Source organism: Artemia sp. Qi Xiang Cuo, chromosome 5 (assembly GCF_049724085.1).
Source record: "Artemia sp. Qi Xiang Cuo chromosome 5, ASM4972408v1, whole genome shotgun sequence".
NCBI classification, from domain to species: domain Eukaryota; kingdom Metazoa; phylum Arthropoda; class Branchiopoda; order Anostraca; family Artemiidae; genus Artemia; species Artemia sp. Qi Xiang Cuo.
The window spans coordinates 31,985,506-31,998,395 of NC_142798.1; the positions used below are offsets into that span (position 1 = coordinate 31,985,506).

Genomic DNA, 12,890 nt, shown 5'->3' on the forward strand with positions numbered 1-12,890 from the left:
GACATTAATAAACTTTGCCCGGAGACATTTCTCGGAAACGTGTTCTCCCTGGGGATTCCATGCCCATATATGGTGCCCCGTCGAACTGACAGCACAGGTGTTCTCCCTAGGGACTCTATGCCAATATATGGTGTCATGTCAGTATTCAATGCCCATAAATGGAGCCCCATCATGAGTCCTAGATCAATAAAATTCTCCTTCGATTATGTAATCAATTTCTCAGAAATCCATTTCCCCTAGGGAGGCTATGGCCATATATGGTGTGGGATTGGGACTGACAGCACAGGTGTTCTCCCTAGGGACTCTATGCCCATATATGGAGCCCCCCTTGTAGCTCATGAGGTTAGGCTAGGTTACGCAATCAATTTCTCGGAAACGTGTTCTCCCTGGGGATTCCATGCCCATATATGGTGTGGGATCGGGACTGACAGCACAGGTGTTCTCCCTAGGGACTCTATTCCCATATATGGAGCCCCCGTGGGACCTCCTGACCCCTTTCTACTCACAAATCAGCATTGATAAATATATGAAACTCAAAATGAACAGAAATTACAATAATTGACCGAGTCAAACTCAAAACGAGCAGAAATTAACACAAGTTGTGCCTTCCCAAGGCCAGAACAAAATTTGTCCTTTTCCGAAAAAATACAAATGAATGCACATTGTCAGTTTAATATACATATACTGATATTTAGTAATCAAAATGTTAATATTATTTGATTTATTAAAGTCATAAAAGTAAAAACATTTATATTTTTTCAGTGACAATTTTTCAATTTTTCAACAAATGATTTTTTTAATGATTTTTCAACAAATTTTTCAACAATGAAAAAAATTGTCATTGTTGATTAATCAGCTAAAACATTACATTATTTTAATAGCTAGGATAGAAGGGCTATTAGACCCTATCCTTAAATTCGCTACTTTTTGGTATATTTTAGGTCCGCGATAACTGTATTCCAACCAAGATTGGAAGGAAGAGGTGACTTTCGAATCTGGAATAGTCAGCTTATTGGGTATGCAGGTTACCGACAACCTGATGGCAGCATAGTTGGTGATCCATTAAACGCAGAATTTACAGAGGTAGTATAAGTTGTTTTCAAAATAAAACTTGGCTCGTTTTTTTTTTTTTTTTAATCTCGCTTCATCACCCATCTACAATACTAAATATCCCCTCAACCCTTCCGCTTCCTAACTAAAAAGGGAGTGTTTGTGCTGGAATGTCTGTGCTAATTAAACTTGCAGTATATCAGCTGTGGTCAATTTTCTTGTTGATGCAGTATATCGTTATCCACTAAACAATTGTTCCATAACATAGCAAGCTTCGGAATAGGTGAACTAGATACTTTCAAACAAAATACATATTTTCATGGTTTTTTTTATTTAGATAAACATTTCAACAAGAGAATATATAACACAAACCTAACAATTGAGCAGCAACGCAATTATTGTTTTATTGCTTATGTATTATGCAGACAACAAATATTATGTTACTTATTATACATGAAAGCATAACACAGAAAACAACAACCACCACAATCTAAAAGAACAAGAATGTAAAACTCAATAGTTTGACTGTAAAAGGACAAATCCGTTTATTTTGGCTTTGAGCTGATTGACGCCAACACACCAGAGAAGTGTGTCAATGTCTATTTCTTGGCGATAATCACCCCAAGGGTCGTCACTGATCGAAGAGGAAGGATAAATAACTATTTAATAACGAAAATATTCCAACAAAATTGTTATTACCAACCAATATCTTTCAACTTCAGAACTTATAAATAACCTGAAGATGTTAAAAGACTAGATGGTATTTAGTTCATAGTCCGGGGACCATTAAAGCGTATCTTGTTTATTTCTGAGTTGAGGTGATTAGAAAAACACAGCTAGTTTAACAATAGTTTCCGACTATAGCGACCACGCTGAATCCGAATATGGGTGGTGGCAAAGCTGGAGATCACGGCTTGACCTTGCAAAAGCAAAAAAAACACCATTTTTAAGCCTATAAAACGTGTACAGACTGTTTATTTTTTCTAAGGATACCACTCCGACTTAGTGAAGCGACATCTCATTTTGTTCCTAGTATGGTCTTATCATAGAATATCTTAAACTTTTTCCGATATCTTGTATAGCCAAGGATCTATAGGCTAATATTTATTAATTATCCCCTGAAATCTCAAAATTCAAAGGTTCATTTTCAGCTAAACCACGTATCTCGGATCTTTCTATAATTTTTGTGTTTTTCGTTCTTTTTCAGAATTTACCTTTCGTATTTAGCTTTACATTGCTGTAAAGTTCAAAGCCTAAACTGTTCGGTTAAATCCGTCTAGAATTTTTTGAAAAAGTATAGGCCAAAAAATATATGCAAAAATGCATTTTTCAAAAATGATGATGTGGCACATCTTTTATGCTAGAATTTAACACCAAATCCAAATATGAACTTTACTTTTCAACCAAATATCAACTTCAGTTGTTATAGGCTAATGTTCTTACTACTCCATCTTGAGAACAAATTTCGCAGGTATGCATTTCGTAGGAAGAAGAAGACGAAAAGGATAAAAATAGCTTTCTTGAAAGAAACAATTTTGTGAACTCTGTTGCTGACTAAACTTGCGGTTGGTAGTATGATTGAGAAGCTGTACTGTTAGTGGTTAGAGCTCAGAATAGGAACTGGACGACGCCTAATGCATGCCTTATGTAACTATGTAATGTCATGGACAGATAGGCTAAATAACTTTCAGATTGCTGGAAATGAGTGAACAGAAACTCAGTACTAGGTTTCAAGATGAAAACTAAAGACCAGGTTGAAATTAAGAATGAGTTTTTTATCTCAAACTGTTTAATGAGCATGTTGTGACATTACTATGTGGACTTGGCCTATACTGTAATTATGCAAGTTTGATCGGGGACTTCTTAGCATTAGAAGTAGGAGCTGGTGAACGTATTAAAACTTCGATCGGGTACGAAGTCAAGCTTTTTCGAGTTCATTCGCACCTCTGCAAGTTTAGAAAGTTGGCCTAGCGAAGTACCGATTAACACGGTCACGGAAACTGGTGTGGTGGTAGATTTCATGCCATTAATCCGGTCGAAAGTGCCAGACAAGACCGAAACCATTGAGGCATTTTGAAACAAATCCTTGCAAGGCCATTAAATCGAAATCCAAAATCGACAACCGAGCTGCATATTGTAGCTGATCGGTATGATGGAGTGTTCAGCCTTGTAAACATGTCCGTGCATCCTATTGTTCTAAAAGACGGTAGTGGATATCATGAGTGGAGAGGAAATACAGTGACGAAGATTTTTATCGTTACGGTTTTCTGGTGCTAGAAAACCGGGATATTTTGCTTATGCAGTCAGAGAGTAACGCATGACTTATCAAATGTATTTTTGAATTGTGGAGCCAGGTCTGTCCTTCTGAATTAAGATTTACCATTTACATCTCTGGCGGATTCAGTGACAGAATGAAGGTGCTAAAACTGGTCCCATTCAAATGACTTTAGATTTGAACCCCGGACTACGAAGCTACCTTGTGCAGCACACATAAAGAAGCAGACACGCGCGTGGCTCTCCATGATGCCGAATGCTATAGAAATAGATGTTCCCAAGTGATTGTTGAAGCGAATGATACAGACATTGTGGTCATTTTATTACAGAACTATAGTGAAATATTCCTCTGCAAGTGTGACCCAGGCTATGAACCCGATCTCTACGTTCAGTTCCGTGACCGAGTCTTTCCGATCCATAAAATTATAAACAGAACATCTTCGGTTGTTTTAGAGTCAATAGAGCTGCTACGTTGCATTATTGGACGTGAAACGGTCAGTTTTTTCTTCTCGAAGAGCAACAAAATATTTGCTACATCAGCTGTTAAATCACAGCCCGTTCAAAAACTTGCTGATCTTACACTGAAAGTGAGAAGTGATATCCGAAACATCATTATGTACGGGCCCGAAATCATTATTCTCCAGGTTGTGATTCCTAAGAATTAGAGGTTCCTAAGATTCCTAAGAATCTTCAACCCACTTGAAGCTGGCTGGACCCATCACGACATTTTAGGAGTCAGTCCAGTCACTTCAGCGCTGACCCCATGGCCTACATCTGTCAACAAGGCTTCAACCTTTTGTTACTGTAAAACTGTGTGCGGTAAAAACTGCCCTTGTTTGGGGATAAAGCCATTGGACATTCTTTGCGCATGTGGTGGGCGGTGTGGTGCAGACAGCGACGATTCAGACGAGGAATAGTGGGATTTTTTTCGTACGTTTGGGGAAAACCGTTGGGATATGCGAGAATTGTATTTTGACGGGCTTTACTTGTATCTTTACTCATTTGACTCCAACACAAGTATTTTTATATAAATGTATAATACTTAAAATAATAAACACTCTTTAATCCTGTTAGCGGTTTCGGCTTTCAGCTTCTGTCGAACATGGTTCTTCCGTGTCCGTTTACTACCCTGCAAAGCTTCGTAGGTTCATTATAATCTGGATTTAGGCCTACAACTATATTTTGCAAGAAAATCAGAGCTTATTGCAAATTAAATAGCATATAGAAACTAAAATTGAAACACGATGACCAACTCAACACTACCCTTGGACTCGGCGTCAAAATTTGGCATAAAAACATGTCTTGCAATATCATTAAAAAAATGTTAGTAGTAATGGTACAATCTGTTCAACGAGGGTGTCTCCCCATATAGCTATAATAGTTTCAATCGGGGTGTCTTCCATATATCTATAATGCTTTCAAGCGGACAGTACACCCGCCATACAAGCAGACAGTGTAATGACTGGATTCAACTACCGTGAAAATTCGTGCTGATCTCTGTTCAAAGTGCGTGATGGGATTCGTTTCCTTTGTATGAAATTGTGAAATTCTTTCTGTAAATTAATTTTTTTAATTAATTTACATAAATTAATTTATTATTAATTAATTTACATAAATACATTAATAATTTTTTTATTTTTTTAACTTTTTTTATTTTTCAAAGTTCATTTTGTATTTTTACATTCTCTTGATTTTTCAAAGTTCATTTTGAATTTCTTTCATTGAAATGCAAGAGTTGGATTATTTCAGTAGTGTTTTGTCATGGTTTACCTTGTCACAGTTACATTCTCTTAATTTTTCAAAGTTCATTTTGAATTTCTTTCGTTTGAATTTCTTTCATGAAATGCAAGAGTTGGAATATTTCAGTAGTGTTTTATCGTGGTTTACCTTGTCCCAGTTACATTCTTTTGATTTTCCAAAGTTCATTTTGGATTTATTTCCTTGAAATGCAAGAGTTGGAATATTTCAGTAGTGTTTTGTTGTGGTTTACCTTGTCACAGTTACATTCTCTTGATTTTTCAAAGTTCATTTTTTGGATTTCTTTCGTTGAAATGCAAGAGTTTGAATATTTCAGTAGTGTTTTGTTGTGGTTAACCTTGTCATAGTTACATCCTATTGATTTTTCAAAGTTCATTTTGAATTTCTTTCGTGAAATGCAAGAGTTGGAATATTTCAGTAGTATTTTGTCGTGGTTTACCTTCTCACAGTTACATTCTCTTAATTTTTCAAAGTTCATTTTGAATTTTTTTCTTTGAAATGCAAGAGTTGGATTATTTCAGTAGTGTCTTGTTTGGCTTTACCTTGTCACAGTTACATTCTCTTGATTTTTCAAAGTTCATTTTGGATTTCTTTCTTTGAAATGCAAGAGTTGGAATATTTCAGTAGTGTTTTGTTATGGTTTACAATCTCACATTTACATTCTCTTGATTTTTCAAAGTTCATTTTGGATTTTTTTCCTTGAAATGCAAGAGTTGGAATATTTCAGTAGTGTTTTGTCGTGGTTTACCTCGTCACAGTAACATTCTCTTGATTTTTCAAAGTTCATTTTGGATTTTTACATTCTCTTGATTTTTCAAAGTTCATTTTGAATTTCGTTCATTGAAATGCAAGAGTTGGATTATTTCAGTAGTGTTTTGTAGTGGTTTACCTTGTCACACTTACATTCTCTTGATTTTTCAAAGTTCATTTTTGATTTCTTTCGTTGAAATGCTAGAGTTGGAATATTTCAGCAGTGTTTTGTTGTGCTTTACCTTGTCACAGTTACATTCTCTTGATTTTTCAAAGTTCGTTTTGAATTTCTTTCGCGAAATGCAAGAGTTGGAATATTTCAGTGGTGTTTTGGCATGGTTTAACATATCACTATTACATGCTCTTGATTTTTCAAAATTAATTTTGAATTTCGTTCTTGAAATGCAAGAGTTGGACAATTTCAGTAGTGTTTTATCGTTGTTTACCTTTTCACAATTACTTTCTCTTGATCTTTCAAAGTTCATTTTGGATTTCTTTCCTTGAAATGCAAGAGTTGGAATATTTCAGTAGTGTTTTGTCGTGGTTTACCTTGTCACAGTTACATTCTCTTGATTTTTTAAAGTTCATTTTGGATTTATTTCCTTGAAATGCATGAGTTGGAATATTTCAGTAGTGTCTTGTCGTGATTTACCTTGTCACAGTTACATTCTCTTGATTTTTTAAAGTTCATTTTTGGATTTCTTTCTTTGAAATGCAAGAGTTAGAATATTTCAGTAGGGTTTTGTCATGGTTTACCTTACCATAGTTACATTCTCTTGATTTTTCAAAGTTAATTTCGAATTTCTTTCATTTAAATGTAAGAGTTGGAATGTTTTAGTAGTGTTTGATCGTCGTTTACCATGTCACAGTTACATTCTCTTGATTTTTAAAAATTCAATTAGGATTTATGTGCTCGAAATACAGGAGTTGGAATATTCCAGTAGTGTTTTGTTGTGGTTTACCTTGTCACATTTACATTCTCTTGATTTTTCAAAGTTCATTTTGGATTTTTTTCCTTGAAATGCAAGAGTTGGAATATTTCAGTAGTGTTTTGTCGTGGTTTACCTTGTCACAGTAACATTCTCTTGATTTTTCAAAGTTCATTTTGGATTTTTACATTCTCTTGATTTTTCAAAGTTCATTTTGAATTTCGTTCATTGAAATGCAAGAGATGGATTATTTCAGTAGTGTTTTGTTGTGCTTTACCTTGTCAAACTTACATTCTCTTGATTTTTCAAAGTTCATTTTGGATTTTTTTCGTTGAAATGCAAGAGTTGGAATTTTTCAGTAATGTTTTGTCGTGGTTTACCTTGTCACAGTTACATTCTCTTGATTTTTCAAATTTCATTTTGAATTTCTTCCGTGAAATGCAAGAGTTGGAATATTTCAGTGGCGTTTTGGCATGGTTTACCATATCACTGTTACATGCTCTTGATTTTTCAAAGTTCATTTTGAATTTCGTTCGTGAAATGCAAGAGTTGGACAATTTCAGTAGTGTTTTATCGTGGTTTACCTTTTCACAATTACATTCTCTTGATCTTTCAAAGTTCATTTTGGATTTCTTTCCTTGAAATGCAAGAGTTGGAATATTTCAGTAGTGTTTAGTCGTGGTTTACCTTGTCAAAGTTACATTCTCTTGATTTTTTAAAGTTCATTTTGGATTTATTTCCTTGAAATGCATGAGTTGGAATATTTCAGTAGTGTCTTGTCGTGATTTACCTTGTCACAATTACATTCTCATGATTTTTTAAAGTTCATTTTTGGATTTCTTTCGTTGAAATGCAAGAGTTGGAATATTTCAGTAGTGTTTTGTCATGGTTTACCTTGCCACAGTTACATTCTCTTTATTTTTCAAAGTTCATTTTGAATTTCTTTCATTGAAATGTAAGAGTTGGAATGTTTCAGTAGTGTTTTGTCGTGGTTTACCATCTCACAGTTACATTCTCTTGATTTTTCAAAGTTCATTTTGGATTTCTTTCGTTGAAATGCAAGAGTTGGAATATTTCAGTAGTGTTTAGTCATGGTTTACCATGTCACAGTTACATTCCATTGATTTTTCAAAGTTCATCTTGAATTTCTTTCTTTGAAATGCAAGAGTTGGATTATTTCAGTAGTGTTTTGTCGTGGTTTACCTTGTCACAGTTACATTCTCTTAATTTTTCAAAGTTCATTTTGAATTTCTTTCATTGAACTGCAAGAGTTGGAATATTTCAGTAGTGTTTTGTCGTGGTTTACCTTGTCACAGTTACATTCTCATGATTTTTTCAAAGTTCATTTTGAATTTATTTCATTGAAATGCAAGAGTTGTATTATTTCAGTAGTATTTTGTTATGGTTTACCTTGTCACACTTACATTCTCTTGATTTTTCAAAGTTCATTTTGGATTTCTTTCGTTGAAATGCAAGAGTTGGAATATTTGAGTAGTGTTTTGTTGTGCTTTACCTTGTCACAGTTACATTCTCTTGAATTATCAAAGTTCATATTGAATTTCTTTCGTGAAATGCAAGAGTTGGAATATTTCAGTAGTGTTTTGTTATGGTTTACCTTGTCACAGTTACATTCTCTTGATTTTTTCGAAGTTCATTTTTAATTTTATTCGTTGAAATGCAAGACTTGGAATATTTCAGTAGTGTTTTGTCATGACTTCCCTTGACGCAGTTAAATTCTCTTGATTTTTCAAAGTTCATTTTGAATTTCTTTCATTGAAATGCAAGAGTTGGAATATTTCAGTAGTGTTTTGTCGTGGTTCACCATCTCACATTTACATACTCTTGATTTTTCAAAGTTCATTTTTGGATTTCTATAGTTGAAATTCAAGAGTTGGAATATTTCAGTAGTGTTGTGTCATGGTTTACCTTATCACAGTTACATTCTCTTGATTTTTTCAAAGTTCATTTTGAATTTCTTTTATTGAAATGAAAGTGTGGGATTATTTCAGTAGTATTTTGTCATAGTTTACCATGTCACAGTTACATTCTCTTAATTTTTCAAAGTTCATTTTGAATTTCTTTCGTTGAAATGCTAGAGTTTGAATATTTCAGTAGTGTTTTGTCGTGGTTTACCTTTTCACAGTTACATTCTCATCATTTTTCAAAGTTCATTTTGAATTTCTTTCATTGAAATGCAAGAGATGGATTATTTAAGTAGTGTTTTGTTGTGGTTTAAATTGTCAGACTTACATTCTCTTGATTTTTCAAAGTTCATTTGGGATTTCTTTCATTTAAATGCGAGAGTTGGAATATTTCGATAGTGTTTTGTCATGGTTTACCTTGTCACAGTTAAATTCTCTTAATTTTTCAAAGTTCACTTTGAATTTATTTTGTTGAAATGCAACAGTTGGAATATTTCAGTAGTGTTTTGTTGTGCTTTACCTTGTCACAGTTACATTCTCTTTTATTTTTTCAAAGTTCTTTTTGAATTTCTTTTGTTGAAATGCAAGAGTTGGAATATTTCAGTAGTGTCTTGCCGTGGTTTACCTTGTCAATGTTACATTCTCTTAATTTTTCAAAGTTCATTTTGAATTTCTTTCGTTGAACTGCCAGAGTTGGAATATTTCAGTAGTGTTTTGTTGTGCCTTACCTTGTCACAGTTACATTCTCTTGATTTTTCAAAGTTCATTTTGAATTTCTTTCATTGAAAAGCAAGAGTTGGAATATTTTAGTAGTGTCTTGCCGTGATTTACCTTGTCACAGTTACATTCTCTTGATTTTTCAAAGTTCATTTTGGATTTCTTTAATTGAAATGCATGAATTGGAATATTTCAGTATTGTTTTGTCATGGTTTACCTTGCCACAGTTACATTCTCTTGATTTTTCAAAGTTCATTTTGAATTTCTTTCATTGAAATGCAAGAGTTGGAACATTTTCAGTAGTGTTTTGTCGTGGTTCACCATCTCACAGTTACATATTCTTGATTTTTCAAAGTTCATTTTGGATTTCTTTCGTTGAAATGCAAGAGTTGGAATATTTCAGTAGTGTTTTGTCATGGTTTACCTTGTCACAGTTACGTTCTCATGATTTTTCAAATTTCATTTTGAATTTTTTTCATTGAAATGCAAGAGTTGGATTATTTCAGTAATGTTTTGTCATGGTTTACCTTGTCACAGTTAAATTCTCTTAATTTTCAAAGTTCATTTTGAATTTCTTTAGTTGAAATGCAAGAGTTGGAATATTTCAGTAGTGTTTTGTCATGGGTTACCTTTCCATAGTTACATTCTCTTGATTTTTCAAAGTTCATTTTGAATTTCTTTCATTGAAATGCAAGAGATGGATTATTTCAGTAGTGTTTTATTGTGGTTTACATTCTCAAACTTCCATTCTCTTGATTTTTCAAAGTTCATTTTGAATTTCTTTTGGTGAAATGCAAGAGTTGGAATATTTAAGTAGTGTTTTGTCATGGTTTACCTTTTCACAGTTACATTCTCTTAATTTTTTAAAGTTCATTTTGAATTTCTTTCGTAGAAATGCAAGAGTTGGAATATTTAAGTAGTGCTTTGTTGTGCTTTACCTTGTCACAGTTACATTCTATTGATTTTTTCAAAGTTGATTTTGGATTTCATTCCTTGAATTGCAAGAGTTGGAATATTTTAGTAGTGTTTTGTCGTGGTTTACCTTGTCACAGTTACATTCTCTTGATTTTTCAAAGTTCATTTTGGATTTCTTTCGTTGAAATGCAAGAGTTGGAATATTTCAGTAGTGTTTTGTCGTGGTTTACCTTGTCACAGTTACATCCTCTTGATTTTTCAAAGTTCATTTTTGGATTCCTTTCATTGAAATGCAAGAGTTGGAATATTTCAGTAGTGTTTTGTTATGGTTTACCTTGTCACAGTTACATTCTCTTGATTTTTTCAAAGTTCATTTTAATTTCTTTTGTTGAAATGCAAGAGTTGGAATATTTCAGTTGTGTTTTGTCATGATTCACCTTCTCACAGTTACATTCGCTTGATTTTTCAAAGTTCATTTTGGATTTCTTTCGTTGAAATGCAAGAGTTGGAATATTTCAGTAGTGTTTTGTCATGGTTTACCATGTCACAGTTACATTCTCATGATTTTTCAAAGTTCATTTTAATTTCTTTCATTGAAATGCAAGAGTTGGAATATTTCAGTAGTGTTTTGTCGTGGTTTACCTTGTCATAGTTACATTCTCATGATTTTTCAAAGTTCAAATTCCACATTATTGCACAGAAATACTAAAACCATAGGTTAGGTTAGGTTAGACTAGCCTACGTACGCGCGTACGTAGGCTAGCCTAACCTAACCTAACCTATGGTTTTGATATTTCTGTGCAATAATGTGGAATTTGAACATTGAAAAATCATGAGAATGTAACTACGACAAGGTAAACCACGACAAAACACTACTGAAATATTCCAACTCTTGCATTTCAAGGAAAGAAATCCATAATGAATTTTGAAAAATCAATAAAATGTAATTACGACAAGGTAAACCATGACAAAACACTACTGAAATATTCCAACTCTTGAATTTCAATGAAAGAAATTCAAAATGAGCTTTGAAAAATCATGAGAATGTAACTATGACAAGGTAAACCACAACAAAACACTACTGAAATATTCCAACTCATGCATTTCAACGCAAGAAATTCAAAATGAACTTTGAAAATAAGAGAATGTAACTGTGACAAGGTAAACCACGACATAACACTACTGAAATAATCCAACTCTTCCATTTAAACGAAAGAAATTCAAAATGAACTTTTAAAATTCAAGAGAATGTAACTGTGACATGGTAAACCATGACTAAACACTAATGAAATATTCCAACTCTTGCATTTCAACGAAAGAAATCCAAAATGAACTTTGAAAAATCCAGAGAATGTAACTGTGAGATGGTAAACCACGACAAAACACTACTGAAATATTCCAACTCTTACATTTCAATGAAAGAAATTCAAAATGAACTTTGAAAAATCAAGAGAATGTAACTGTGGCAAGGTAAACCATGACAAAACACTACTGAAATATTCTGACTCTTGCATTTCAACGAAAGAAATTAAAAAATGAAATGTGAAAATCAAGGGAATGTAACTGTGACAAGGTAAACCATAATAAAACACTACTGAAATATTCCAACTCTTGCATTTCAACGATAGAAATCCAAAAATGAACTTTAAAAAATCATGAGAATGTAATTGTAACATGGTAAATCACGACAAGACACTACTGAAATATTCCAACTCTTGCATTTCAAGGAAAGAAATCCAAAATGAACTTTAAAAATCAAGAGAATGCAACTTTGACAAGGTAAACCACGACTAAACACTACTGAAATATTCCAACTCTTGCATTTCAAGGAAAGAAATCCAAAATGAACTTTGAAAGATCAAGAGAATGTAATTGTGAAAAGGTAAACCACGATAAAACACTACTGAAATATTCCAACTCTTGCATTTCACGAACAAAATTCAAAATGAACTTTGAAAAATCAAGAGAATGTAACTGTGACAAGGTAAAGCACAACAAAACACTACTAAAATATTCCAACTCTTGCATTTCAACGAAAGAAATCCAAAATGAACTTTGAAAAATCAAGAGAATGTAAGTGTGAGAATGTAAACCACAACAAAACACTACTGAAATAATCCATCTCTTGCATTTCAATGAAAGAAATTCAAAATGAACTTTTAAAAATCAAGAGAATGTAAAAATCCAAAATGAACTTTGAAAAATCAAGAGAATGTTACTGTGACAAGGTAAAGCTCGACAAAACACTACTGAAATATTCCAACTCTTGCATTTCAACGAAATAAATTCAAAATCAACTTTGAAAATCAAGAGAATGTAACTTTGAGAAGTTAAACCACAACAAGGCACTACTGAAATATTCCAACTCTTGCAATTCAACGAAAGAAATTCAAAATGAACTTTGAAAAATTAAGAGAATGTATCTGTGACATGGTAAACCACGACGAAATACTACTGAAATATTCTAACTCTTGCATTTCACGAAAGAAATTCAAAATGAACTTTGAAAAATCAAGAGAATGTAACCGTGACAAGGTAAACCATAACAAAACAATACTGAAATATTCCAACTCTT

The 12,890-nt window shown here is 33.1% G+C and overlaps 1 protein-coding gene across 2 annotated transcripts in view; it reads left to right on the forward strand.

Annotated features, from left to right (window-relative positions):
- Nucleotides 1-12,890, forward strand: part of Nos (Nitric oxide synthase) — a 614,880-nt gene that overhangs the window by 236,964 nt on the left and 365,026 nt on the right. For both annotated transcript variants that reach the window (XM_089089493.1, XM_089089494.1), the window contains exon 6: nucleotides 942-1,083. In XM_089089493.1, coding sequence (XP_088945619.1) covers nucleotides 942-1,083 — 142 coding nt within the window. The remainder of the gene's footprint in view (nucleotides 1-941; nucleotides 1,084-12,890) is intronic.